The sequence below is a fragment of the Gopherus flavomarginatus genome, chromosome 6 (genome assembly GCF_025201925.1).
Source record: "Gopherus flavomarginatus isolate rGopFla2 chromosome 6, rGopFla2.mat.asm, whole genome shotgun sequence".
Classification (NCBI taxonomy): Eukaryota; Metazoa; Chordata; order Testudines; family Testudinidae; genus Gopherus; species Gopherus flavomarginatus.
This window is the reverse complement of record NC_066622.1, coordinates 104225616-104253008: the sequence shown is the minus strand read 5'-3', so window position 1 is coordinate 104253008 and position 27393 is coordinate 104225616. Positions and strand designations below refer to the sequence as shown.

General features: G+C 40.6%; 1 protein-coding gene across 9 annotated transcripts in view; it reads left to right on the top strand.

Annotated features, from left to right (window-relative positions):
* Nucleotides 1–27393, top strand: part of SGMS1 (sphingomyelin synthase 1) — a 213205-nt gene that overhangs the window by 127462 nt on the left and 58350 nt on the right. For 6 of the 9 annotated variants that reach the window (XR_007775152.1, XM_050959559.1, XM_050959563.1 and 3 more), the window contains one exon: nt 19445–19501. Coding sequence is in view for 1 of the 9 variants with exons in the window: in XM_050959568.1 (XP_050815525.1) it covers nt 27359–27382 (24 nt within the window). In the remaining 8 variants the exon portion in view is untranslated. Of the gene's footprint in view, nt 1–19444; nt 19502–20458; nt 20520–26472; nt 27383–27393 lie in introns of those variants that run through there. The other 3 variants (XM_050959566.1, XM_050959568.1, XM_050959567.1) reach the window with 3 other exon arrangements.

Sequence of the window (27393 nt, the reverse complement as noted above, 5' to 3'; positions counted from 1 at the left end):
CTACCTTCAATCATTTTAAAAGTTTTGACCTTTCCCCCACCTGTCTCTTATTCACTAAATGCTAATTATGCACTCCTAAATAGCCGTCAGACCACATAAACAGTTGCTCAACATTACCCCTCCCCCCTCTCTCCTCAAGCAAACAGCTTTGAACATTCCAAAGCAATTCTCCTGCCTTCCCTGGCTCACTCACTGGAGCACAGAGCAGCTGTGTTTGTTTTTTTAGCAAGTAGCTACGGGGAGGTCGGAGTTCAGCCATTCTTCTGGTTTGTTGTGGACAGGAATTCTGGGATACCTCCTTATACCCCGGAGGCCAATAAAAGCGCTGGTGGTGTCCACACTTGCTGACCAGCGCTGCATCACCAGCGCTGGAATCGCTGCACCCGAGGCAGACCAGGTGTACAGCCAGCGCTGCAACCAGGGAGTTGCAGCGCTGGTTGTGCTTTGCAAGTGTGGCCACATCCTGAGTTGCAGCGCTGTAACCCCCGCACCAGCGCTGCAACTCTCCAGTGTAGCCAAGCCCTAGACTGTTTTTCTCCATTACACCTCACTCCCACCTTTTACCATTACTCCTGCCACTGAATCTGACATTTTGCCTGTCATCAGAAGTGGGAAGGGGATAAGCCTTCAATCACCTGTTTCTCCCCAGCACCTGTTTCTCCCCAACATCTCTTTTCCTCCCTTATGGAGAACTCTGATGCTTGCTTCTGTTGCTTGCCCAGCTTTCCCAAGCCTCAGTGAGAAAGTAACAATGATAGTTGCCAGTTTCACTGCTGTTCACAAAGTTGTGAATAGCAACAGTCAGACTGTGGCTACAGTCTTGTTAACGTGTCTGCTTGCTGCTGCCGCTTGGCAATTTCATGTTCAGTTCACATCAGAAACATTACTTTTCCAATAGTTGTTAACAGCAGTCAGGAAGCCTTTTGCAGAGTAGCATTTTTACTCTACAGAGTTTTCAACAATGCCACATATGCATATATACTAATGTACGTACACACAACATATACATACACTACTTTTATACAGAATTTCTGTAAAACCTCTTCCTGTAGTGGAAATGAATAATTTCAGTTAACATCTTTGAAGTTACTGGGCAGCTTTACTAGATTTGCCTTTTGGATGCTTTTATTTTGTGTCCCTTCTGTTGATTGAACCTTCTGGTGTTTTCTGTGCTGATAAATTCTTGGCACTGCATTGGTTAATTTGAGAGTCACTAGTAAATGAACCTGTTTCATAGACTCATAGACTTTAAGGTCAGAAGGGATCATTATGATCATCTAGTCTGACCTCCTGCACAATGCAGGCCACAGAATCTCACCCATCCACTTCAATAACAAACCTCTAACCTATGTCTGAGTTAATGAAGTCCTCAAATTGTGGTTACATTCATCACTGCAGCACCTGTAACTGGAGACATGCAGTGATACTAAATCAGGCCTTCACGAGGACATTTTTCTTTGGTAATTCTTAACAATGGTTGAGGTGGTAGAGTTGTCTTTGCACTGTAATGTCTGAGGTTGGCATTGTTCTTAGAATGTGTGTGTCTGTCTTTAGGTGCTGGTTGTATTCTTACTGTCTGTCTTGTCTGGAGTTACTCTATAGACAGTGCTTTTAATTATACATACACAACACATACTGCTTTTACATGGAACTCTCGTAACAAGAATAGAAATGTTTTGTAATCAAACCTTACATTCTTCAGAGATTGATGACCTCCTCCTTGCAAAGTAAATCTTTCCAATCTTTATTGGCAAGTGGATTGATCCAAGCCGTGCTAATTAATCTGGCTAGTGGGCGACATTTTGTACCACTGTCAGATGGATTAGAAAGAGAACTATCAAACTGTTCCTTTTAAAATTTGAGTTCCCCCTTTGAAATAGTAGGGGTTCCGTGAAATTAGGAAGATCATGACAGAAATCAAGAGATTTGCCATGTGGTTTGGAAGAGAAAAATGAATTTTTAGCAAAGGTTATAATTCATAGCTAGGGCAAACTTTGCTCTCAAATAGCAGATGCACATCACCATAGAAGCACAGCAACAAAGTTCTCTAGATATATGATGATGCATGAGCTTTGGATAAGATCCTTACTTAAAAGAGTGTTCTATATCATGGAAATATTTTTCAGTTAGGATCTTACATTTATTATCAAGGCCATAATTCTTTCCTGAAGCTTCAAGAGGGAAACATTGGGTTAGGTTTGCACTGCAAGTAAGGGCTTATCTACACTTACAGTGCTGCAGTGGGGCAGTTGCCCCACTGCAGCTGTGCCATTGTAGTGTTTAGGGAAGATGCTATCTGTGCTGACGGGAGAGCTTCTGTGTACATAGGTACTCCATCTCCCTGAGAGGCAGTAGCTATGTCAACAGCAGAAGCCCTCCTGCTGACATAGCACTGTCTACACCAGGAGTTAGGTCAGTATAACTACATTGCTCAGAGGGTATGGATTTTCCACACCCCAGGGTGTCTTAATTATACCAACATAATTTTGTAGTGTAGATCAGGATTTAGTTTTCAAAAGAAATATTGGAAAAGGAAAGGGAAATCCATATAAACAATTTTATAAGGTTTTCTGCTTTCCAAGGTACTCCCACTGAAGAAGAAAGCTTGAGAATGACTGTTCTGGTATTTATTTATAAACAAAAGCTCTGTGATGAGATTTTTACTTCTAAATCCTTTAGGAACTTTTGAAAATCTCCCCCTTGGGGCACAATCCCTAGCTATTAGTTAGTGGTTGTGGATTTGCTTGCATAATTACCAGCTTGTTGTAGAATATTCCAGTGCTCAGCCCTGCCCCTACTCTTAATAGCTGCAAGCGAAGATGACACTGCACAGAGTCTAAGGCCATGGCTACACTGGCACTTTACAGCCCTGCAACTTTCGCGCTCAGGGCTGTGAAAAAACACCCCCCTGAGCGCTGCAAGATACAGCGCTGTAAAGCCTCAGTGTAATCAGTGCTGCAGCGCTGGGAGTGCGGCTCCCAGCGCTGCAAGCTACACCCGTAAGGGATGTGGTTTACGTGCAGCGCTGGGAGAGCTCTCTCCCAGCGCTGGCACTCTGACTACACTCACACTTCAAAGCGCTGCCGCGGCAGCGCTTTGAAATTTCAAGTGTAGCCATACCCTCAGGCTATGTTTACACGCAGAGTTTTTGTGCTGTAAGTTTCACCGGTGATAGGGAACCAGTGAAAGTAAAGCGCTGGTTTGTGTTCTCACTTAATTCCTCAGGCGTCAGAGAGTGTTTGCATTAGCATCATTTCCATCCCCAACGAGAGCAGCGCTCTAGGGCAGCTATCCCACACTGCATCTTTCTCCAGTTTGATGATAGGTCTTGTGGAGGGAGGGGTGATTCTGGGTCCCTGCACAGTCTCCTCTCCCCGAACACTGATAAGCTCCAGTAGCTCAGCATTGCTCCAAGCAGGCAGGGCCGTCCTTACCCATACACAAACTACGCAGCTGCATAGATCACCAGGAAATTTGGGACACCAAATTGCCCCAAATTTCCTGGTGCCCTACTCAGCTGCGTGCTGCTCCAGCGGCCAGCCCAATCCCCCAGCTGGCTGAACTGGCCAGAAAAACTGCCCCTGCTCTGCCCCCACCTCGCCTCTTCCACAAAGCGCTCACTCCCCACCTTCCCCAAAGACCCGCCCCACTCCACTCCTTCACCCTAGCTATTGGCATGGGGGATTGCAGCAGAGGTCGGGCGCAAGCGCTGTACACTCACTGAGTGGCGGGAAGTGACCCGGCCCCAGCCCACTCCACTCAGCAGGTGAGTGCTGAGGGGCAGTTCCGCCCTCCCCCGCAAGTCCCAAAGCTGAGAACCAGGGGAGCAGAGCAGAGTGGGCTGGGGCCAGGTCACTCCACTTCAACGGCTCCGCGAGTGTGGGGCTGGGCCTGCCCTGCAATCACTGGGCGGCAGGAAGTGGAGCAACTCAGCCCCAGCCCGCTCCGCTGGCTCGTGTTGGGGGAGGGTGGTTTCCCTCCAAGCCTACTCCTGCCTCCCTCCCCTCCCATCTTGGGTGCACCCTCTTCCCCTGCGGATGCCTAGGGAGAGCCCACGCAGGGGTGGGGAAGGCTGTGTAGGGCACCATAGTGTCTAGAGTTGGCCCTGCAAGCAGGGGATTGTTTGCTCTGTGGAGCAGGCACTGTCATCTGGCCAAATATTGGCACTTGCCAAGACAACAGGAAGGGGAGTTTCAAAGTTCCGGGTCTTTACAGTGGGAGGGGCAGATGTCTGTTTACCTGGCAACAGAGCAGCAGAGCTGCTGGCTAGAGTGATCACCCAGGCACATACAGTTTTCATAATTCAGATTATGGGGCTCGAAGGTGGGTTTCCTGGGTTATATGGCTTCTGCCTTGTGTGACCTTGAGAAAGTCACTACTCACCACAGGTCTTTCGACTTAATTAACAACTGTGCTTTTAAATTACTCATTTGCTAGTAGAATAGCAAAGTAGTAGTAGTAGTAGTAATTAGTGTCATTGCTGCTCAGCATATCTAAAAAGAATAAGTAATCTTAAAATTTTATATTTTGTTAGCACCCTGATTGGGGCCTCCATTTTGTCAGGCACTGAACAAATACATAGGAAGAGAGTTCCTGCTTCACAGAGCCTCGTATCTAAAAAAATAGTTTTAAAAATAAATCTAAGTACTAAGAAAATATTTCAAATGTCCAAGTGACTTTGGCTCCTAAGTCCCATTTTTTCAAAAGTGATTTAGGCATCGAGGAGATGTGGGCTTCACATCTAAAATGTACAGATAAATTCTAAAATTTAAAATGAAATTGGTTGGTAAAAATTACCAATAAAACATCTTGACAGAGGAAAACACCTTAAATTTAAAAGGGAAAACAGTGCAAATACAACTTTAGAGAAGTACCATACTTTTCTGTGAGTCTGAGAGTTTCATACATTTCTGTAGTCCTGAATAGGGATAGGTGCATAGTTATTTATGCATAGGGAAACATTTGTGTCTGAAATTGGTGCGTTTTTTCCCACAGTATTTCAATTCCTGTATAGTGAAATATCATGAGAAGCCTGCATCTTGTTTTATTTCATCCCCATAAATGGTCCCCATGGTAAAAAGCTCATGAAAAGCACTAACAATCACACACACTTAAGAATTATTCAGGTTCCTGGATAGCTCTAAACTTGCCATTATTAAGAGAGAGGAGTAATGTAAATGCTGCTCTAGGCTATTGACTTTGTGTGTGCAGGAGATATTTATTCTAGGCCTGATTTTTAAATCCAGCTGCCTAAAGTATCCATGCAAAACACCCTGGGGGCAAGAACAGTAATATAGTATACAAAACCTTGTGCAATGGCTATCAGTAGTTACTGGAACTTATCAGTGAAGTTTCATTTTAAATATATTGTGTGTGGTGAACTTTGGTTTGGTTCTCAACAGTTTAACTTAAAATTCATTTGGGCTTTAGTTTTGGCTTAATGAGATTATCTTTAAGGATCTGTTCATGCTTTTTAAAAATTGTAGTTACGAACTTTATAATGCTGTGTTCTTTATTCAAAGTATTTATTTTGCCTGTGAAGTTTAAGAAACAGGGACTTCTGTGATACTCGTATATCACGTGGATGAATTTGGGGTTCTGCAGTTATGACGACTCTGTAACAGATGTCCTGTTCAAACAAAAACACTTCAAGAATATTATTCTGATTTAATAGGCTGTTCTCATGAGTTATGATCAGAGATGGGAAGGATCAGATAATGGGAAATGTATTCTCATATCCAATGGATGTGTTGTTGCAAAAAAGATTTTGGTGAATAAAAGTAATTACTGAACATAACTTCAAGTTACAGTAAGTATTTTAGTTAGAGGTTTTGGGTGTGTTTATTGATATCAGACTGCATCTGTAGTTTTATTTCTCATATAATAAAATTTCTCAGTAAATTCAACTGAGAAAATCAAGATAAGGCAGCCAATTTACAGCTTGCATAAAAGCTTTTATCCCTTGACAAAAATGGATCTTTTTGACCTGAAAGACCTTGTATATTGTAATAGATTCTTTGGACCGATAAGAAATCATCATTCCTACTGTCTTTGCGTCAGAAAACAAAACTTTAAAAAATGTAATCAATTAAGTTCAAAATCAGTACTTGTTTGCTCATTCAGCTATAACTGGTGGTAATATCAGTATATTTAATTAACACCAGTATAAATCCTTGTACCAATAAGGGTCCAGTTTTCCTTTGCTTGACTGTAGTGTTTTGAGACTTAGCGCAATCCAAGATAGCTAAATTAAACTACAAAATAAAGGCAGCTGAATGAGATTTGAGATGGGACAGGGAACATACCATGAAAGCTTTAGCTACTGTCATGTTGTCAGCTATGTAAATTAAAGCTATAGAACCCTATGTCATAGCTGCTAGATTCTGTGTTCCTAAACAAAGTAAAACACCATTCTGGGCTGTCTGGATAATTAATATAAGGATTTGGCTGCTCAGGAGTGCACATCTGGTTTGACTGGGAGGCCTCTGACAGACAGGAGAACAGGCTGTTAGCCATCTTTACAGGAAATGATGGCCAGTGAGGAGCTGGGTGTTCTTTCTTCCCCCAAACCCCGCCCCACAACTCCCTTTAAAAGGCATGATGGATAAAGGGTAGTTTTTTTTCTTTACCAGGGTGATTGACAAGAATTACCTAGGGGGAAGGATATGGAGCCATTAAATGCAGGACGTCCTTCTTGAGCAAAGAAGGAGGCCAGTTCTAAATGGACCCAGATCAGAGCAGGGCAGGGCAGTAGAGTTCAAACCAATGACTGGAGAGGCGAGAAGAGACATTGTGAGACATCTCCTGGAGGCCAGTCGCAGCGCTGTAATCAACCAGGGTGTACACTGGCACTGCGGTGCTGTACCCCTGGCGCAACTGTACGCCTCTCCAGATGTGTTTTTTACAGTGCTGCAACTGCACAGTTTCTGCTCATTAAGTGGCTTGGTAGTGTTTATACCTCAGGAGTTACAGCACAGAAAGCTGCTTTACTACACAAAAACTTGCCAGTGCGGACAGGGCCTGACAAAAGGGAGAAGGCAATTGGACCATTCCCCAGTTCCTCCTGGCAGTTGCATATACACTTTACAGTGCACATGAATTGGGGTTGTTATGGTATATCTGCACTGCAATCAGAAGTGTGACTGTAGCACATGTAGACATACCTGATCTAGCTTTGGTCTAGCCAGCTCATATAACAACAGCAGTGAAGCTGTGGCAGCATGGACTAGCTGCATGCGTATGTACTCAAATGGCTAACCCAGACTATTTGAGATATAGCAAGATCAAAGCTATCCTGCGTATTTCTATACATGCTAGAGTTACTCCTCTGATTTCAGTGGAGTCATACCCTCAGAGATCAGAGACTGAATGGATAGAGAGATTGAACTAATCCCCTAGAAGTGATTTTGAGGCAGATGGGAGAGTATGTGAAAGTTTACCTTTCTGCTTCCCATGTTGTACCTGTTTTGTGGCTAGATGTAGCTTTTGTCAGTGGCATCTGCTTGATAGATTTCCTGAGTGCTAAATTACACCTGAGCTGTTCTTTCCCATAGCTGAAAATACACTAATGGAAATACACTGATGGAAACTTGCAGCCATTGTCAAACATCTCACCTCCCCAAGTAGTCTGGGTGTGTACGAAATACATCTCTCTTACAGTCTGAGTTATGTTCTGATGTTTTGTGGAACGGACATAGGTAATTAAGATCTCATATTAAATACCTTTTCAGTTTCATATACTGTTGCTAAATGTCTTAATTATATCCATTGTTGAGTTTTTATTTTATATTATATTATATTTTATATTTATATTATTAGCATGGGAATCCCTTGGAGAAAATTGATCAGTAGTTAATTATAAATGTACTGTATTTAATGTTTGTGTGGTAAATGACTGAAGTACATGACGTTAATCTTAAGCATTACTTTTGGTAAGTGCTCAGCATCTCTTAATTAATAAATAGTTCTTGGCCCTCTATTTCAAGTGTATATTAGGTTTGTTTGTAGCCCTTATCCTTCTCCCTTGAGTATATTTTTGGTTATTTTTTTGTTAAATAGAATAGGGCAGGGGTAGGCAACCTATGGCATGTGCGCTGAAGGCGGCACGCGAGCTGATTTTCAGTGGCACTCACACTGCGTGGGTTCTGGCCACTGGTCTGGGAAGCTCTGCATTTTAATTTAATTTTAAATGAAGCTTCTTAAACATTTTAAAAACCTTATTTACTTTGCATACAACAATAGTTTAGTTATATATTATAGACTTATAGAAAGAGACCTTCTGAAAATTTTTAAATGTATTACTGGCATGCGAAACCTTAAATTAGAGTGAATAAATGAAGATTTGGCACACCACATCTGAAAGGTTGCCAACCCCTGGAATAGGGACTAGAGCCAGATAAGTAAATCATAACTTTGCATGCAAAAGAGAACACTGAGAGGGGACATAACAGTTCTCAAGTACATAAAGGGTTGTAACAAGGAAGAGGGAGAAAAATTGTTCTTAACTGCTGAGGATAGGACAAGAAGCAATGGGCTTAAATTGCAGCAAGGGAAGTTTAGGTTGGACATCAGGAAAAACTTCCAAACTGTCAGGTTGGTTAAGCACTAGGCTAAATTGCCTAGGGACGTTGTGTAATCTCCATCACTGGAGAATTTTAAGAGCAGGTTAGACAAACACCTGCGAGGGATGGTCTAGATAATACTTAGTCCTTCAATGAGGGCAGGGGACTCGACTAGATGATCTCTCGAGGTCCCTTCCAGTCCTATGATTCTATGCAGATTGTATCTGAAGAGGTTTGACCTATTCTGGCAACAAAGTTTCTTATTCCTATTGGTAATTGTATTTTTGATTTTATCTGCTGCAGTTTACAAATCTACACAGGAAGGATATTATCAGAACACTTCTAGTGCTACAGGTTTCTTAAATTCCTCAGTTTTTATCTCAACGTTCTCATCTGTATCTTACAGTAACCGAGCTTTACCCAAGTAGACTAGATTTTTACCATTTTCATCAGTCTTACATGGGCAGATATAGAAAATATTTTAGGAAAAAGCATTTGTCACCCTTGAAGTCTTTGCTATTTGGTCAAATCTTACTGGCTCTTTGTGCCTTTTCTTTTTTTTTTTAGGCAGTTGAAACTAGCAGGAGTCCAGTTTTGTAAAATTAAATTTCGTTAATATATAATGAAAATACTGTGTATGAATGGAAGTGAAATACAGCCCCTGAATATATTAAAATCTTCCATATAGGGGCCCAGTTCTCAGGAACAGTTAAATATAACAGAATTTCTGTAGAAAAAATCTGTACGATAGGTTTGTCCCTCTTTCTTTGCAAGTAATAGCACACTTCCTGTCCATTTACCCCTCATAACTTAGCCACCTTCAACAAGGAGAGGAAAGCATGATCTGGTAATTGGATGAAGTGGTCTTATTGGGACTTCTGGGTCCATCAGGATGTCATTGTGGAACTGCACCACGCTGTGATCTAGATCAAAGCATTTTGCTGAACTATCTGTGCCTCAGCTGGCCTATTTTTATATGGTTAGTTTACCTTATAGGAGATGATATGAGACTCAGTGTTTAAAAAGAGAGAACCTCAAATGATAGGCATGCTTGATTTTATCCTTTCCTTTCCTCTTTGTCATCGACTTCCTTATCTGAGCATTTAATTAACTCTTTTCTGGAAACTGTTTCACTTCCATTCTGTACCTTGTAAGATTATTTATAAAGATGCTGTTTCTTCACCAGTAAGAATCAGTATTTCTGAGATGAAGATTAATTTGAGAGTGAGTTGTGAAATTTTGGTCATCTGTCCCCCAAAATCATCTAGACCAAAGCAATGATAAAAGTTTAAATGCATAAAATTACTGAACAAAAAGTAAACCCTCACAAATATCACTATAACAGAATCATTATCTGTCTTGAAATAAACTGTAAACCTCTTTTCTGCTCATGATGAGAACTAAGATTTCACTAAAGTGCTGCATATGTGTAAGGGTCTATCCCTATTCCTGCGAGTGGTTTTAGGCCTTTCAGGCACCAAGCAATATTTGGATTTAAGCTTAGTGGCAAATAAATATGAGCAATCTATTCTCTGGACTGAAGAGAACAACTTGATATTTTGTACCTTTTCTCCATGGTTTGAGAATGAATACGTTTCTCAGACTACTTCATGGTTTCAGAAAAACATATGCACTAGAGAAAATATCAAACCACATTTTAACTCCCAAGACCAAATAATCCTCCTTCATTGTCTTTGTAAAGGCATGTCTACTTGGTGGGGTAACATGCCTTATGGTGGTGTGACTGCTAAAGCACCATAAAGTATTGCGTATTAATTGGTCTTTGTAAAAGTGACTACTGTGCACTAAAAATTCTCCAGGGAAGAATCCTTCTGTTGATGTAGCTGTGCCTAATTTAGGGGTAGGTAGGCTTAACTACAGCATGCAGGATATAACATTTTTCACAGCCCTGAGCAACGTGGCTAGGTTGATCTAATTTTTAAGTGTAGATCAGGCCTGAGATAAGGTTTCTGCAGTTTTAGATTTCCTTCCCTAAACTCTACTCTCATTGTTTGTGGGCTATTTCATTACAAAATAACTACACTATATAGCTTCTGGTTAAATTTAGTTCTCTCTTTCTTTTAAATTTAAAAGTTAACTCTTCTTCTTGATTGCAACCTTCTGTGCTACAACAAATTAATGTCCTATTTTTCCTTCATAAAAGAGAGAACATAATCTACTTTACTAAATACTAATAATTAAGAGTTAGTTAGGTTAAAATCTTCAATTATGATCAAATATCTAGATCGGGGTAGGCAAACTTTTTGGCCCGAGGGCCACATCTGGATATGGAAATTATATGGTGGGCCATGAATGCTCATGAAATTGGGGGTTAGGGTGCGGGCTCTGGGGTGGAGTTGGAGGTGCAAGAGTGTGCTCCGGGATGGGACTGAGGGGTTCAGAGGGCAGGAGGGGGATCAGGGCTGGGGCAGGGAGGTGGGGGGGCAGAGGAGCAGGCTCCAGGCGGTGCTTACCTCAAGCAGCTCCCAGAAGCAGCATCATGGCCTCTCTATGGCTCCTATGCAGAGCCATGGCCAGGCAGCTCTGCATACTGCCCCTTCCGCAGGTGCACTTGGGGTGGGGGCAGCATGCGGAGCACCCTGGCTGCTCCTACGCGTAGGAGCTGAAGGGGGCATATGCTGCTGCTTCCCGGAGCCGCACAGAGCAGGGCAAGCCCTGCCTGGAGCGCTTGAGTGGGGCAAGTGCTGGATCCCACCCCGTGGCGTAAGCTGGAGAGCTGGATGCAGCCCAGGCTGTAGTTTGCCCACCCCGATCTAGATCTTGGGTCTGTAACTATTAGATAAATTTCTAGCAAGAAGTTCAACTCAGGGCTTGTCTACACCAGGGGTTCTCAACCTTTTTCTTGATGAGGCCCCCACAACATGCTATAAAAATTCCACGGCCCACCAATATCATATAAAAGCCAGAGCCAATGTTAGAGGGTAGCAAGCAGGATAGCTGCCTGGGGTCCCAAACCACAGGCAGGCCGGCAAAGCTATATTGCTCAGGCTTCAACTTCAGCCCCAGGTAACAGGGCTCAGGGCCCTGGGCTTAAGGCCTGCACAGCGGTGATTCAACTTTCTGCCCTGGGCTCAAGCAAGTCTAACATTGTCCCTGCTTGGTGGACCTCCTGAAGCCTGCTTGCAGCCCCCACAGGGGGTCTGGACCCCTGGTTGAGAACTGTTGGTCTACACTACAAAATTTAGGTTGATTTAATTTAGGTTGAGTACAGGCATTGAAGTAATTCAATAGGTTGTTGATGTCCACACTACCCTCCTCCTGCCAGTGGAACACGTCCTTACCAGGAGTTCTTTCACCCTGCAGTGGGGTATTGTGCAGCACTGACAGCCCCCCCGTCTGCTCAGTTTCACAGCACAGAGTCTACCAGCAGCGAAACTGATGTTCTTGTCATCTTTATGCTATCTATTGTGTCTGCTTAGAGCAGCTGCACTCTGACAGCTGTAGGAGCTCCGTAGGGAGAGGGAAGCCCACGCAGCAGCCCAGCTGGGAATCTGGGAGGTAGCAGGGCTCCCACGGGGAGAGAGGATCCTGGGCAGCAGCCCACTTGGAGCAGGTAGGCCAGAGCCTAGGAGGCAGCTGGGCTCTAACTGGAACCTCCCACCCATCCGAGGGTAACAGCTTGAGCTGTGAGCCAGGTGTGGGGATCACAGAAGGCAACCTACCAGCTTTCTTGTAAATTTCAGGACTCCAGCACTCTATGATATTGACAAGAATTTTAGCCAGCGGCCTGTGTAAGTGACTCAGTGTCTGTCACCTTAACTACCCAACATAAGCTCTCATGGAGGTGGAGTTATTATGTTTGTCTAGTAGGGCACTTAAATTGGTGGGAGCAAAGCTGTAGTGTAGCAACTCACATAGGTTGACATAAGGCAGCTAATATCGATCTAATTATCTTTGTAGTGTAGATCAAGCTTCATTAAGTTGAGACTAATACCACTTTAATATTCCTTGTCTATGTGGTCTATAGTAGCTTTTTTTGTATTTTTTTTTTTTAATGATACTGGCTGTTTATCTTTTCAAAGTACAGTAGTTGTGGTTTGTGGAATTTTTTAGTGGTGAAACATCCTGCTTTTTGTAGCCTCAGTCAAAGTTTTCAGAGCCTTTTTGACTATTTAAATGCAAGCGTCTTTTAGCACCTTACGCAGCTCTGTATACACTTTCTAATATAAATAAATCACAGTCAAACTTGAATTGGAGGACTTAGCAAAGTGACTCAAAGCGATTAGAGAAATTGGGGCTGCTGCAGGCAGAGAAGAGATTTTTGTCCGAATTAAATCTTGCATCCCAGAAGAGAAAATAAACATACACATTACAATAAAGCAAGTTTATTTTTATCTTCATATTATCCTAAGGGCTTCCAGTAATTAAACAGTAAAATTACTGGAGAGGATCTGGATTCATGGTTAGGAGGGAGTCTGTTTCAGGTGGTCCACTGTAGGAGAATAGGAACTAGTAGGATAAGTATTCTTCTGGCAGTTCTTGAGCAACAAATCAGAATCCTGTAAGTGTAAAACACAAACTTCTTAGTAAACGCTCTGTGCTCCCAGTGTCCTGTATGGGATTTTAAAGTGATCACACTTCAAAGAAATGCACTAAAGACTTAACATTGTATCAAAGAAAATAGAATTTCAGCACAGTTATTTTATTGAGTCAAGTTAATAGTGTATTGTGCCAAAATATGTCATAGCTTAGCTCCATTTCAGTCATTAGAGAAGAAGGTAAGTGGAGGGAAAATTATCCAGTAATTCAAGATTCTTTGAATTAAACTAGAAGCATACAGTATTGAATTAAATTTATTGTGGGGAAAGGTAATGTAGGCTTAGACTGTTGTTAGTGTTTAATGTTCTGTGGCATTCTTAACAGAAATAATTGAACATCAGCACATTAGTGATCCAGTCAGTGTAGTTTGGTTTGAGTGATTTTAAAGCTTACTGCAGCATTCATCTGAATGCAGTCTGATGAGCTTATTGGTGAATGATGCCATAATTTATTTATAATGATAAAACTTATTTCAGATGAACAGTTCCAGTCATTCTTAAAAACATTATTTGAAAAGAAGAAAAAGATCTTGCATGGTTCCTAGAAAATTTCAGTACTAGACTGTTGTTCTGTCAGAAAGCTGTCTAAAATATTCTGTTGCTTCTTTTGCATGATAATTTTGCTTCTTTGATCCATCTTGGTTTTAGTACTCTTTCAGCGTAAGGTGTTTCTTAAATGTCAGTTGACCTTGTAGCTTAAAATGTTTCAGTTTGTGGGCCTAAGTCAATGGGGAAAAGTCTGACATAAATTGTAAGATAGATCTGAAGTCAAAACCAAAAAATGATGCAGATAAGTTGGAAAAACAAGTTCTGAAATAGCTAACGTTGTTTTGAATGCTAGCCAATTTTTACAGCTCAGTTCCTTTTCTGCTTAAGTCTGTTAGGTAGCTTATGTGAGGCTCAGTGAGAAATGAACCAAAGCATGAACAGTTTAATGATTCATTCCTCAGAGAATCTTAACTGTATACTGATGAATCTGGCTTTAACACCATCAGCAATATGTTTTTGAAACTGCTACCCGGAAGCCTTTTTTTTTTTTTTTAGAACAAATAGGTAGTTGGAACTGAAATTTTTTTCATTCCATTCAAGGTTTTTGCAGTAGAAAGTACCTGAGTCACTTCAGAGATGCAGATAGTATCATTTTTGCAGAAATCCCATGGAGACCTTAAAACAATTATCAGAAAACTGAACACGGTGTTAGGAATGTAAATTTTAAGGTTGTTTGCTGAAGATAAAGATTCCTTAAACATTTAAGGAGGAGAAAAAAAATTAGAAGCTGCTCAGCAACTTTTCTACTCAATCCAAGTAAGGTAGACTGTTCCATGTGAAAAGGTAAAGAGTAGAATCTAGAGTGGAGTAGGGCCTTTGAAAAGCTAAGTTGTTACCATAAGAGGTAATCTCCCTTTCAGTATTTTTTTTTTCTTTTTTAAGGACTTGACATAGCTTGTTCTACCAAGTATGACATACAGACATTCATCCTTAAAATAAAGCAGAGCATGAAAGCTCAACAGTGAAGCAAAAAACATTTTTTTTTTGTTTGATGTCACAAGACCAAGTAAAACCACCAGGCCTAGGTGAAGGATATTCTGTAGCCTGAAGCAGACAGTATGGCAATGGGCTGCTCATGATGCAGCGATAGGAGATGATAGAAGGATTTAAAATAGCACCTAAACCATAGCATCATAGGAAAGCTATGGAAGAAGCTAGTTGTTTTTTTGGTTTTTTTTTTTTTTGGACCTACGTAATCAAATTTAGCCCAGAATGCTTGATAGCATCATAGTAAGACCGTTGTCTTCAGGAAATAGAAAACAAGTGTGATGGCTTTCTTGTATATATATTTTTTATAACTTTTAGACCTATTGTCTATGGGGTTGACGGTCATTTTATACGGGTTTTAAATAGGTGTCCCAGTATTAGAATGAGTTGACATAGAAATGGAATATAATAGCAGTTAACTACTCAGAATTCTTATAATAAATTTGGTGATGCTGTAAACTTCAAACTACAGTTTGCATTCAGAATATATAAGACTTTTATAGAAGACCTGCTAAATCCATAAGAGAGGCAAAGATGATTTTTCATTGCTAAATAAATGAGTTGGTTGATACTTCTGGCTTTTAGGAATATAAAATTTTGTATGACCCTATGGAGTGTTTCATTGGCCAATATAAAATATAAGAAGCTTGCATACATTGTGAATGAAAAAGTCTCTAGGAAATTAAAAATTTTGTAGTTCTTCCTTTTTATTTCTCTGTTTGCTAAGCTTTTTCACCAGCTCTGATCCTTCCCTCTTTTTGGTAATTTGTACTGCCCGCCAATCGACCGCCACATACAAGAATTGGCGGTCGATGCCTCAGCGGTCGATTTAACGGGTCTAGTGAAGACCTGCTAAATCGACCGCCGATCGCTTTCCCATCAACTCCTGTACTACACCTGATCCAAAGAGTAAGGGGAGTTGACGGGAGAGCATCTCTCATCGACGTCACGTAGTGTGGACCCCGCGGTAAGTAGATCTTAACTACGTCTATTTGAGTTACACTATTCACGTAACTCAAATTGCGTAGCTTAAATCGGCTTTTCCCTTCCCTTTCCCTAACAATGCCTTAGTTAGTTGGGATTAATTTTCCTGTAAATCCCCATATAGGCAAGTCTTGAGTTTTTTCTTTTGGAAAAAAAGTTCAGTCTGTTGTCCTCAAGGCTGTGAAAATAACCTTTAAAAATGTGAAGAGAGTAAAATGGATGCAGTGTGGTATTCCTGAATCTGTGCAGCCTGGAATAATAGCTCTGAGAGAGGCCCCTGATTTGAGGGACATATATTATAACTATTTTCCTGTGAAACTTTGCTAAGGAATTTAGCAGTGTTTGCAGAGCTGCTACATTCATGTTGTCAGTAGTAACCACTGACACATGAGATTGCGAACACACACTGTTCCATTTTATGCACACGCCTAAGTATTCCACCATTTTCAAACAATCAGTTTCAAAAAGGCAGCTGAAAATGCTTTTGTCTTTCCAACAACCTATTGGGAGATTTCTAGAGAAACTTTTCTCTCAGCCACTCAGATTGATTTATTAAACTAGTGGGTGTTCTTTCTGCCTTGTAAGAGGTTTAATAATTGGTAAGGAGACATGGAGAATCATCTGAGAAGTGACTTAATATTCAGAGAGAGAGGATGTGTGAGGTAATATCTTTCATTGGACCAACTTCTGTTGGTGAAAGAGAGTGCTTTTGAGCTGCACAGAGCTTGTCTTGTACACAGCAAACAATAATTAATGTTTAACAGTCCTTTACCACTTCGGCTTTCTTGAATAATACATAGGAGGGAGAAATTTTTGCTGTATCGGGTTGCATGAAACAAGTATATTTTTTAAATCTACATTATTTAAAAACAAATACTGCATTTACACCATTGCTTTTAGATAAACTCTCCTGCCAGTTAATTGACCTTGAGGCTTATGAACCCTCACCTTGGGACTCACAACTCCCATTGAAGTAAATTATTTAGTTGTGAGCCCGCAATACCAGTCTGTTGGTTACATATGTGTCTATACTTAATATTTTGCACTTTTATCTGGAATGCGTATTTTAATAAGGCAAGTAACCAACATGATGATCTTAATTTGGATTTAGTAGACTGGAAAAGATAGAAGCTGCTAGTTTGTAACAGCAATTGGTTTTCATAGGATGAAACAAGCTGAAAACTACAATAAAAAAACAGTTGAGCAATATTCCTGTGTACTCCTCGCAGAAATGACATTTTTATTGATGTTACTGTGTTATAGAGTAAGAGTGGAACAGGAAAGGATAAAAAGAAAGAAAAATAGTGAGATTTATCAAGACTGGTAAACCTAAAATTAGGCTTAACAGAGTTGACCTGGTTTGAGTGTTTGCCTGTTGCACCATGATCCCTACCTTGCCTGCTTTGTTTTTTATGACAAATGTAGGGTATCCTAATGTACAAATTAAAAGAGAGTCATTTACTTGATTTTCCAAAACGTACAAGCTCTGTCACCTCACTAGGATGTCAAGATTTTAATCACACAGCAGTTGTCATTTTGGACCACTAAGGCAACAGATTTAATCACCCAATAGGCTGTTCTCTAAGAGAAGGGTGGATTGGTCTGACAGTGGTCCCCTTTCCCAGAATCTTGTAATGGCTCTAAACAGTTACACGCCCCTATTTTACTAATTTGAATGGAAGGGAAAGCTGGGTATCATTACTGCTCACACTGCAGCTCTTCATGACATTTTAAGAAAGTAAGAATGCTGCATGAGCCTATACATCATAGACAGAGGGCAGTGAGATATGCTGTCTATTCTGTTGCAGCCACTGATATAGTATGTTGCTGGGTTGGTAGTGTCCATCAAGGCTTAACTCATACCATGTCACTTTTAGCAATCTTGTACGTAAGCTTGATAGCATACATTTCATTAGATCTATAAATGCAGTGACTGGTCTAGTATAGTTCACACATTGTAATCATCCCTTTTTAATCATTTACACTTGACTCATCCTGAACCAAAAAAAGAAACTGAAGGTGTAGTAATTTTTTTTAGCTTGTAACAGTAAAAGTGCTAATTCTTTATGCATGTGATTATTTTTAAGATTAATAGTTGTGTCTCAAAAATGCTTTTCTCTTGCAACTACAGTATAGTAGAATCTCAGAGTTACGAACTGACCCGTCAACCAAACACCTCATATGCAATCAGGCAGCAGCAGGGGGAAAAAACAAAAGCCTATACAATGCAGTACTATGTTAAGCATAAACTACTAAAGAAAATAAAGGGAAAGTTTAAAAAAATTTTTTTGACAAGATAAGGAAACTGTTTCTGTGCTTGTTTCATTTAAATTAAGATGGTTAAAAGCAGCATTTTTCTTCTCCACAGTAAAGTTTCAAAACTGTATTAAGCTAATGTTAATCTGTAAACTTTTGAAAGAACAATCATAACGTTTTGTTGAAAGTTACCAACATTTTAAAGTTACAAACAACCTCCGTCCCCAAGGTGTTCATAACTCTGATGTTCTACTGTATGTACAGAATTATCTGTTTCTCTGTATATATTGATCAATCAGCATATCTGTCTTAGACCTCATGGGTTTATAACTTGGTTTTTGAAGAATAATTCAGCTGGGAGCACTTTTAAAAAAAACATGTTTGAAGTTGCTTTATTTTTGCCCTTGATGCTATAAAATAAATCACCATCTCAAGGCACATTTTTTGTGCTCTTATTGTACCACCTAAAATAACATCCATGTTTAATTGGGATTTCTGATGGGCTTTTGAGTATTCCCTGAGTAAGAACTTGTGAATGTAGGTATCTGATGGGCTATTGAGGTATCTGATGGGCTATTGAGTATTCCTTGAGTAAGAACTTGTGAATGTAGGTATTCGTAAAACTAAATTTAAAATTGAACTGCCATGTAATTTTAGGTCAGCTAATACTGCACTTGCTTTTAAAAAATCATTTCTTAAGTATTTGTGCTGTACAGAATGGACAGAATACTATGAATATAACACTTTTTAACGATGTTGTACAAGTTCCAAAAGCCAGAGCAGTGATTCTCTTAGTATTTTAAAATGTCAATATTATTTATATGGCAAGTTTTAATAGTTGCAAGTGTCGGGGTATGAAAAATCCACACTTGTGAGCAGCACAGTTAAGCTGACTTAAGTCCTCATGCTGATGCAAAAATGTACAAAGGTGATGTACTATGAAAAAGGTGGGTTAATAACCTCCAATTAGTCAGTTACAAAGGGTTGCAAATATATTTGACAGTTGAATTCCCCATAATCAGTGCAAACATCACCTAATGTAATACCCAGAGATAGTCTTAGTTCATACAAACTATTTAGGTGCAAGGGACTGGGCAGCTGTGAGGTGGCTGGGAGCTCTGGGGCCCCCACCACCCGTGGGGACTCAGAGCTCCAGGGTCCCCTGCCCCCAGCGGTGGAGGGGAGCGGCAAGGTTCCCCTGCCCCCTCCCATGTGGTTGGGAGCTGTGGGAATCCCTCTGTTGCCACCTGTACCCTCCTGCCCCAGAGCGGTGGTCGGGGAGCTGCTGGGGTACCCCCTTGCCTCCAGCAGCTGGGAGCTACCAGGGTACACTCACTGCCCAGAGCGGCTGGAAGGTTGGAGGCCCACTGCCTCCCAGTCGGGGGTACCTTACAGCTCCTTGCTTCTGCAGGAGGCAGCAGGACCCTGCAGCTCGATCACCAGGGCTGAAGTCATGGAGGTCTTTGGAAGGCATGGATTGCAAAAAAATGTTGGAAAAATTACCACTGAACTGTTCAAATAAAACCTTCTGTTAATTTTCTTTTACAGATGGTGTAAACTTCCAAATTTTAAAATATAGGAAAGGAGAAAGCAAGCCCAGTTACTGTAAGTATGCAGATTTCATGAACAATTTCTGAATTTTGTACTATCTCTGAATTAGCTTCAGTAGGATTGCCAATTTTGGTTGGATACGTTCCTGGAGATTTCTTCACATAACATTTTAATTTAAAGATTAATCTTTAATTCTTGGAGACTCCAGGCCAATCCTGGAGGGTGAGAATCCTAAGCTTTAGTGTAGTTACTGCTGCCTCATCAGTGAAGAGAAAAGCAGAGTTATTGTGTACAGTAATTCCCTACTTAGTCATCTCGCTTCACATCCTCTTGTTTCGATCTTACGTCCCAGCTCCATTACAGAACATGCTGATTTAAAGTTGTGCAATGCTCCCTTGTAATGTTGTTTGGCTGCCTGCTTTGTCCACGGCTGGCAGCCCCCTTATGTCTTCCCCTCCACCCCCCAGCGCCTCACGCCTGCTGACAGACCCAGCGGATCAGTGCTTTCCCCCTGCTCCCCCCACCTACCTGCCTGCGGCAATCAGCTGATTTGTGGTGTTCAGGAGGCTGGAGAGAGGAGGGAGGACGCGGTGCCTCCTGAACGACGCAGACCAGCTGATTGCCGAGGGCAGGAGGCAGGGGAGAGAGCGGGGAGGTTACCTGCTGTGACCTTGCTCCTCCTCCCAGCCTCCAGAAGGCCACAAGACTGCTGATTGCCAAGGGCAGGAGGTGGGGGGAGTAGGGGAAAGGTGCTGATCTGAAGGGTCCACCGGTGGGCGGGAGGCGCGGGGGGTGGACATAATGGAGCTGATAGGGGGGCTGCGAGCCTATTTAATACTTGTATTAAATTGCTTGTTTAAAATGTATATAATGTCTTTTGTAGGGCAAAAACAAATTTCCCTGGAACCTAACCCTCCCATTAACATTAATTCTTATGGGGAAATTGGATTCGCTTAACATCATTTCGCTTAAAGTTGCGTTTTTCAGGAACATAACTACAGTGTTAAGTGAGAAGTTACTGTACCAGTGATCCCTAATTGTACGTTATGTTTTTAAACAGGCCTGGAGTCAGGTATGCGGTAACTACAATCTGTCAGGTTTAAATATTAAATCAGTAAAGATTATGGACAGAGCAGTGGATTCTGTGTCAGTTTATAGGATACAGCGTTTATAAATCTTCAGACGCATTGTATTTAAACTTAAAAAGGCACATACGGGAAACTAGCTGTTTTTATTACTGAGAGTTGTAGAATATTTGAGCCACGTGCTGATTGACATCTAATGAAATGCTCTGTTTTGAATATGTTTGTAACAATTTTATGGGAATAGGATACGTATCATTCTCTTTTTATGCCCCAGGAGTATTTTTCATTTTTTAAGTCTGGAATTATTTGAATGTAACCTACTTTCTGGGCCAGTAGAGAGATAAGGGAGTGAGATCTAGTAGTATTTTATACTGTACTTTAAACTGTAGTCTGAAACTGTACACTGCAAATCTCTCGTTTAGCTGGCACTAGGGCTTTTGGATTACTTTAATGTGAAGTATTCAAAATACACCAGTTTGATGCCATGCATCACTGACTAAAAACTACTGCTGCAGAAAAAAGAAAAGTCTTTAGTTCTTTGACAGATAATGAAGTAATTATTTGAAAGAGGGATGACGACTGAGAAGAACCCTACACAACATATGCCATGGAATCAGTAACTGGAATTGGCAGGTTGCTAATGAATACTTTCTTAAATACCGTAGGAAGAAATGTAATATTTCTTTCACTTTCCTCTGTGACAACTCCAATACCTGTATGTAAAACAGAAGATGAAAGAAAAAGTAGGCAACCAGATGTTAATAAATAAAGATGTGTGAGGGATGGTCAGAAGAACTTCATTTTGAAACGCGAATCTCTATATGGTTTCATTAAAAGATTCAGAATTTTTAGAACAGTGCTATAGCTGATATGAGTAACATGTCTGAAATCCTGTTTTCTGTATCTTTTATTATTTGTATAATCTCATACATGTGTACTGGCTCAGTAATTTTTAAAATATGTTGATACTAATACTTTAAACAAGAAATGCTTCCCAGATTTTGTGACTGCTCAGTGAACAAGCTCTATTTCCTTTAAGCAACTTAGATTATGGCCTTGAAAATCATTTACCTACTCTCATGGGGAAGACATAATGGTAATTTATTTGCTTCATGGAAGTGTGATTGTCTAAAATTTCTTCCAAATTTAAAAAAAACCTTGTTTAACACATGACATGTAGAAAAATTAAGTACATTGAAAACACTAATTTCTTCTGTGAATATTACACACTTTTGAGGCAAAGGGTGTGTGCATATTTTAAGTGCTGAGCTGGCATAAAAGTAAGACTGCAGTGATTTTGCATAATCAAAGGTAAATTGGGAGCTGTGAAAATTCACAGAAATGTTACTCAGCCTTAGGCCAGAAGAAACTTAAGTGAATTTGGATAGAAAATGTGACATTAAAATCTAGACTACCTTTATCTGTATTGGTCTTTACATGGGGAAGCAAAATAAGTAATGAATCTTGTAGGTCTTCAAATTCTCATGAGTATTGCACTCAGCTGTAGAAAATGTTGGGTCTGAACCTGCTTCCATTGAAGTTAGTAGGAGTTTTATCATTGTCTGGATTGGCAGTGTGTGTGTTTAATTTTATTGCATTTTAAATATCAAGATGTAAATATTGACATGAGCAGACTAAATATGTTAAAGAATATATAACTAAGATATATCATTAGTGGTCTAATTTTCACCCACCCCAAGTGTTTCACCCACCTCAAGTAAGAAAACAAGGTTTTTAGGTATTTAAGTACTTTTGCATAAGCAATTACATTAATCACATATTCAAAATTAAATACTAGTAAAGAGACATGAAAATAGAGACATAGAAGTAAAAGTAGTTTAAGACTTGCAATGAAAATTTTTTGTTCATATATTTACGTGCTGGCTAGATAGTATTTAAACTAAATTTAATTTATAAACAAATGTTTAAGTCCCATGTACATTTGCATCACTTAATTATGTTTTTAAACCACAACAGGGGACAACAGTGTTGTAATAGGTACTCCTACATAATTGGGTACCCCGCAGCTCTGGCAGCATGGAGGAACCCCGCAGCTCCCCACCTCAGGTGGTGGTGTGTGTGTGGAGTGGGGGGGGGGTGGAACTCCCAGCCACCCGGCATCTGCCTAGCACCTTCTCATTTTATCATGGATATTTTTATTGCCCATGACTTATCTGACTTTTACTAAAAATATCTGTAACAGAATCTTAGACTTGACCATAATTTGCCATTTTGTTTTGTTGCCTGATGGCCAGACAGTGAGTTTCTGTGGGTAACCGTTGAATTACAGTTTTTTGGTTTTATCTAAGATAGTTTAAGATTTACAGTAATGTACATAATTTGTAGCTAAGTAACAAGAAATGCTGCATCTTAAATATTGTATTGGTTTATTTTTAAATCACCATAGTCATAGTCTGAGTGATTTCTCTACATAATTTTTTTTTTTTTAATTCTTAAATATCCTGAGTTACTGGCTTGAGCTCCTGCTAACTTCACAGGGAAAATCAAAGGCGCAGTTATGATGTTTTATTTGTTTTGTGTGGATATAGTCAGCAGTTTACAACTAAGAAAATTAGATTGTTGGAGATATGCTTAGTGTCTGAAAAGAAGTAACCAACAGTTGCCGAAGTATTTCTTAAACGGCTAACTGCTTGAACAATTAACTAAGCAAAACTAGCAAGAGAATCTCCAATTTGGTGACTCCCAGTAGTGTTACAACAGAGCCTTGATCACATCTTCCCACTCTTCTCACTTACTGGGTTCAAAGGAAAGCATGGCCAGTCCTCATTTGCTTGGGGAAAGGGAGTCTGTGATGTGGAAGGAAGGAGGAGTCTTGAAGCCAGTGGTTGTACCTTTTCCCAGATACTGCTGCTACATTATTAGTAGTAGTAATTATTATTATTTCTTATTATATATTTGCTGGGTGTGGACAGTGTACACAATCCCCTCTGTGGAACACAGAAGAAGATATGGTCCCTACCTCACTATCTACATGGACAAATAAACACCAAAAACACAGTGCCTCTGGATGATGAGCAGAAGATTGACAGATGTTTAAGTTTTTATGTATGTGTGTTACAGCACAGGATACCTTGGCAGAAGTATTTTTAGTGCATTGTCACTGGACTAGGTACAGGTCTGAATTTTTTTTCATAACTTTCAATATTCTGCCAGTGGCACACATGGTGATGTACTACACGTGACTCCCAGGGCTTGTTTATATATATATATATATGCAGGAACTCAAAGAATTTCTGTTTAGGTACATTTAGCATCTTTAATTAGATAAAGCTGAAGGAGTGGTCAGGTTTCCAGTGTGTACTTTTTACTTTATATTTTTTAAGCTGTAAAAATGAAAGCTTTTTAGATGTGTTCATTTATCCAGTCATTCACCATACAGTTTTCAGTTTTGTAGGCAACCAGTGACCTGTCTGTGTAATAGTCCTGGCTTCCTGGGAATTTCTTGAACAGACTCTACAGCATTGCAGTCCATCTTTACTTTTAAGATTCTGCCTGATTTACAAAATAAGTACGGATCCTCCTCAGGCACTAGCTAGTTCCCTTACACTAGGAAAGTATTGTAATAAAAATACTGAGTCTGCAGCCTAGCTTGGCTGCTTTCGCTGTATGCTGTGCTGCTGTTCAGATTTTTTTTTCATATATAATTGACAGAATAATGCTCTCCAAGGGAGAAAGGAAAGAGATTGCAAAGTTGCAGACAGTTATAGATTTGGACAATGATCTCACCTCTGGTTTGAGAAACTATCAGATAGCTGGTATCAATAGTGTGTTTGGCACTGAGTTTTACCTTCCATGTTAATTAGATACAATGCTTACATAAGTGCAGATAATTATTAGCCAAATTTTCATCAAGCAAATAAAGCACAGAGAAACTTGGTAGCTTGATTTCATTTTCGTAATGCATATGAGTGTTTGTTTTATTACATAGCCATGCTGTTTCCCAAATAATACAATAAAATCATATTTTAAATAAACCTCATGTGACACTTGCCTGGGCTGCCCTCACTGAAAATGCCAAGATCAGGTCAGGGCAGGGCAAAAAGGAGAGCAGATTCTACCAAAATTGGTGGATAATACTGAAGTCAGACTCACCAATCAGTCACAAATTGTGTTCCTGATCCCCCCACACTGGTTATCAAGAATCTAAAAAAAGAAATCACACAGCCCCCATTACTGCATTCCAGTTCTCTGGCTCCCAGTCGGCACCTACGTCCACTACAGTGGGAAGTTATTTAAAAAAACTCTGCTCACTACAGAATGTTCTTCTGAACCCCAAAGGGCCAGCCATGTTGCCAGGTCAATATTAGCTTGGATCTTACCCAAATTACCATGCTGCCGGCCAATTCTTTACTGTCTAAAACTAAAGGTTTATTATAAAGAAAAAAGAGAGAACAAGAAGAGGGTTGTTAAATGGTAAAGCAATCAGATACATACAGGGATGTCTAAGTCCATATACAGTAACTCCTCACTTAACGTTGTAGTTATGTTCCTGAAAAATGCAACTTCAAGTGAAAAGATGTTAAGCGAATCCAATTTTCCCATAAGAAAGAATGTAAATGGGGAGGTGGGGGGGGAGGTTAGGTTCCAGGAAAATTTGTTTTTGCTATATAGTGCTATAGTTGGGAGGTGCCCCTGCCTTACCCCACACAGGCATAGCCCACTAACACTGGAGACAGTGAGGCAGGCAAGGAGGCTGAAGGTGCTGTAGGCTGGGAGAAACACTTTGCACAGCAGCAGCTTCCCCTACTCTGCAATCACCAGGGGCTGAGGGCTCAACCCTCGACCTGCCCCTGCCACCCTTTTCCCCAAACCCCCAGTCTTAACCTGCCTCTTCTCCCTCCCCCTTTACTCCGCATGCTGTGTCCGAGGGTTGAGCCCTCAGCCCCTGGTGCTTGCAGAGTTAGTTAAAATTGAGTTCTATATATGTTGTCTCTCTCTTTTAAGGGCTGCTGGTCTGATTTGACCTATAATTAAAAACCTTGTTTGCACTGACTGACTGACTAGCATGTCCCACCTGACACTGAAAATGAAAACTGGCTTATTTTTGCCACAGTTTATTGTAATCTCTACAAAAGAACAGCTGTAGAGGATCCTATGCTTTGAGAAGGCACATACATAGTAATTAACAGTTTTGGTCTGTCTCTTGATAATTTTTTTTTTAATTTTTTTTTTTTTTTTTTGGTATTCCCTCTGCCCTCCTCCAATGTGTGTGACAGTAAGTGTTGCCAACTCTTGTAAATGTATTCAGTAAAGTAACTTTGGCCTCTGCTGATGGAGCTCTCACTGACAGTGCGGAGCTTCCAGCTTCTCCCCAGCATTCTAATTAATTGTGCTCTGTACCTACCCCATCCCTCCAGGCCAGCAATTAATTCTGCCTCCCAGCTCCTACATCTGTTCATCCGCAGTCCCCACATCAGTTCTGCTCCTCCTGCAGCTTGTGTATGTGTGGAGGGAACTTTAGGGGACAGCTGTAGCAGGCTTCTCTTCTGCCCCTTCCCAAGCCTGTGGTTGCAGGGATGATGGGAGCAGAAACAAGCTATCCCATTGTTCCCAAGAGGGGAGGGGCCAACACCATAAGTAGCTGAAAAGATTGTACAGTAGCAAACCCAGTAAGTTCCTGTTTGTTTTGCAGGTTGGTAGTGTTCGCTAGGACAATGGTTCTTAAACTTTTGTACTGGTGACCCCTTTTAAACTGAAAGCCTCTGAGTGCGCCCCTCTATATAAATTAAAAAATGTTTTTATATATTTAACACCATTATAAATGCTAGATGCAAAGTGATGCTTGGGTGGAGGTTGACAGCTTGTGACCCCCCCCCATGTAATAACCTCTCAATTCCCTGAGGGGTCATGACCCCCCAGTTTGAGAACCCCTGCACTAAGAAGTGAAGGCAAGAAGCCAGCAGATTAAACTCTAGTCACTCACTTTTCCCCACAATCTCTTGTCCCCCACCTGCTCCTACATGTGTTTGCCCTCCATGTTTCCCTCCCTTTTCCTTTCATCTCCTACTCTCTCTTCCATACTCCATTCCCATGTACCTTCTTTAGTTTGCCCGTTTCTCCTTTCATGTCCAACTCCTCAGTGACCTGTTCAGTTTCCCAACACATTTATGCTAACTGTTGCCTCCACGGTTTCATTCTCAGCACCTCCATATTCTCCTGTCCCCTCACATGGTACCTAAAGGACCACCATCTTCCCCGAACGTAGCCAGGTTTCAGCCCCACTGGAAACAGTAGGAGGTGACCATCTTTGCAAATGGGAGCCTCACTTGCACCTGCGAAGATTAAAGAGACATGGCAGCCATTTTATTGAGGGCAGTCTGTGGCTTCAGTCTCATTGATAGTAATGAGAGGTGATGGAAATCCTGAGCAAGAGAAAATAAAAATCAGCATTTCATTTATCTCACAGAATGTTGTGACTTGTGATAAATGTAAAAGAATTGGCAATACATTATTATAGGGGAAAGGTTAAATGTAGGAGCCAAGGTTTGTGTGTGGGGTTACGGGAAGTGTGTGATCATGTAATTAATACATACTGATATACGTATTGTGCTGATAATGTGTATTGGCAATGTACGATATATTTTTTGTTAGCCCAGCATATATTAGTCAAGATAAAGTGGTATTTCCATAGTAACATAACAAAGGCCTGCTTAGCAACTATTTGGTTAATAAAATTGTGGGTCAGGTGAAAGCCTAGCACAATAATGTTTGTTAGTGTCTCCATAACTACTTCAGGGAAGCAGGCAGAAGAGGAGAAAAAGTTACATAGATAAACTAGTTTTATGGGTATTAATAGAAGAACTGAATGGAAGGAAATGAGACAAATGAGGTTTGAATGAA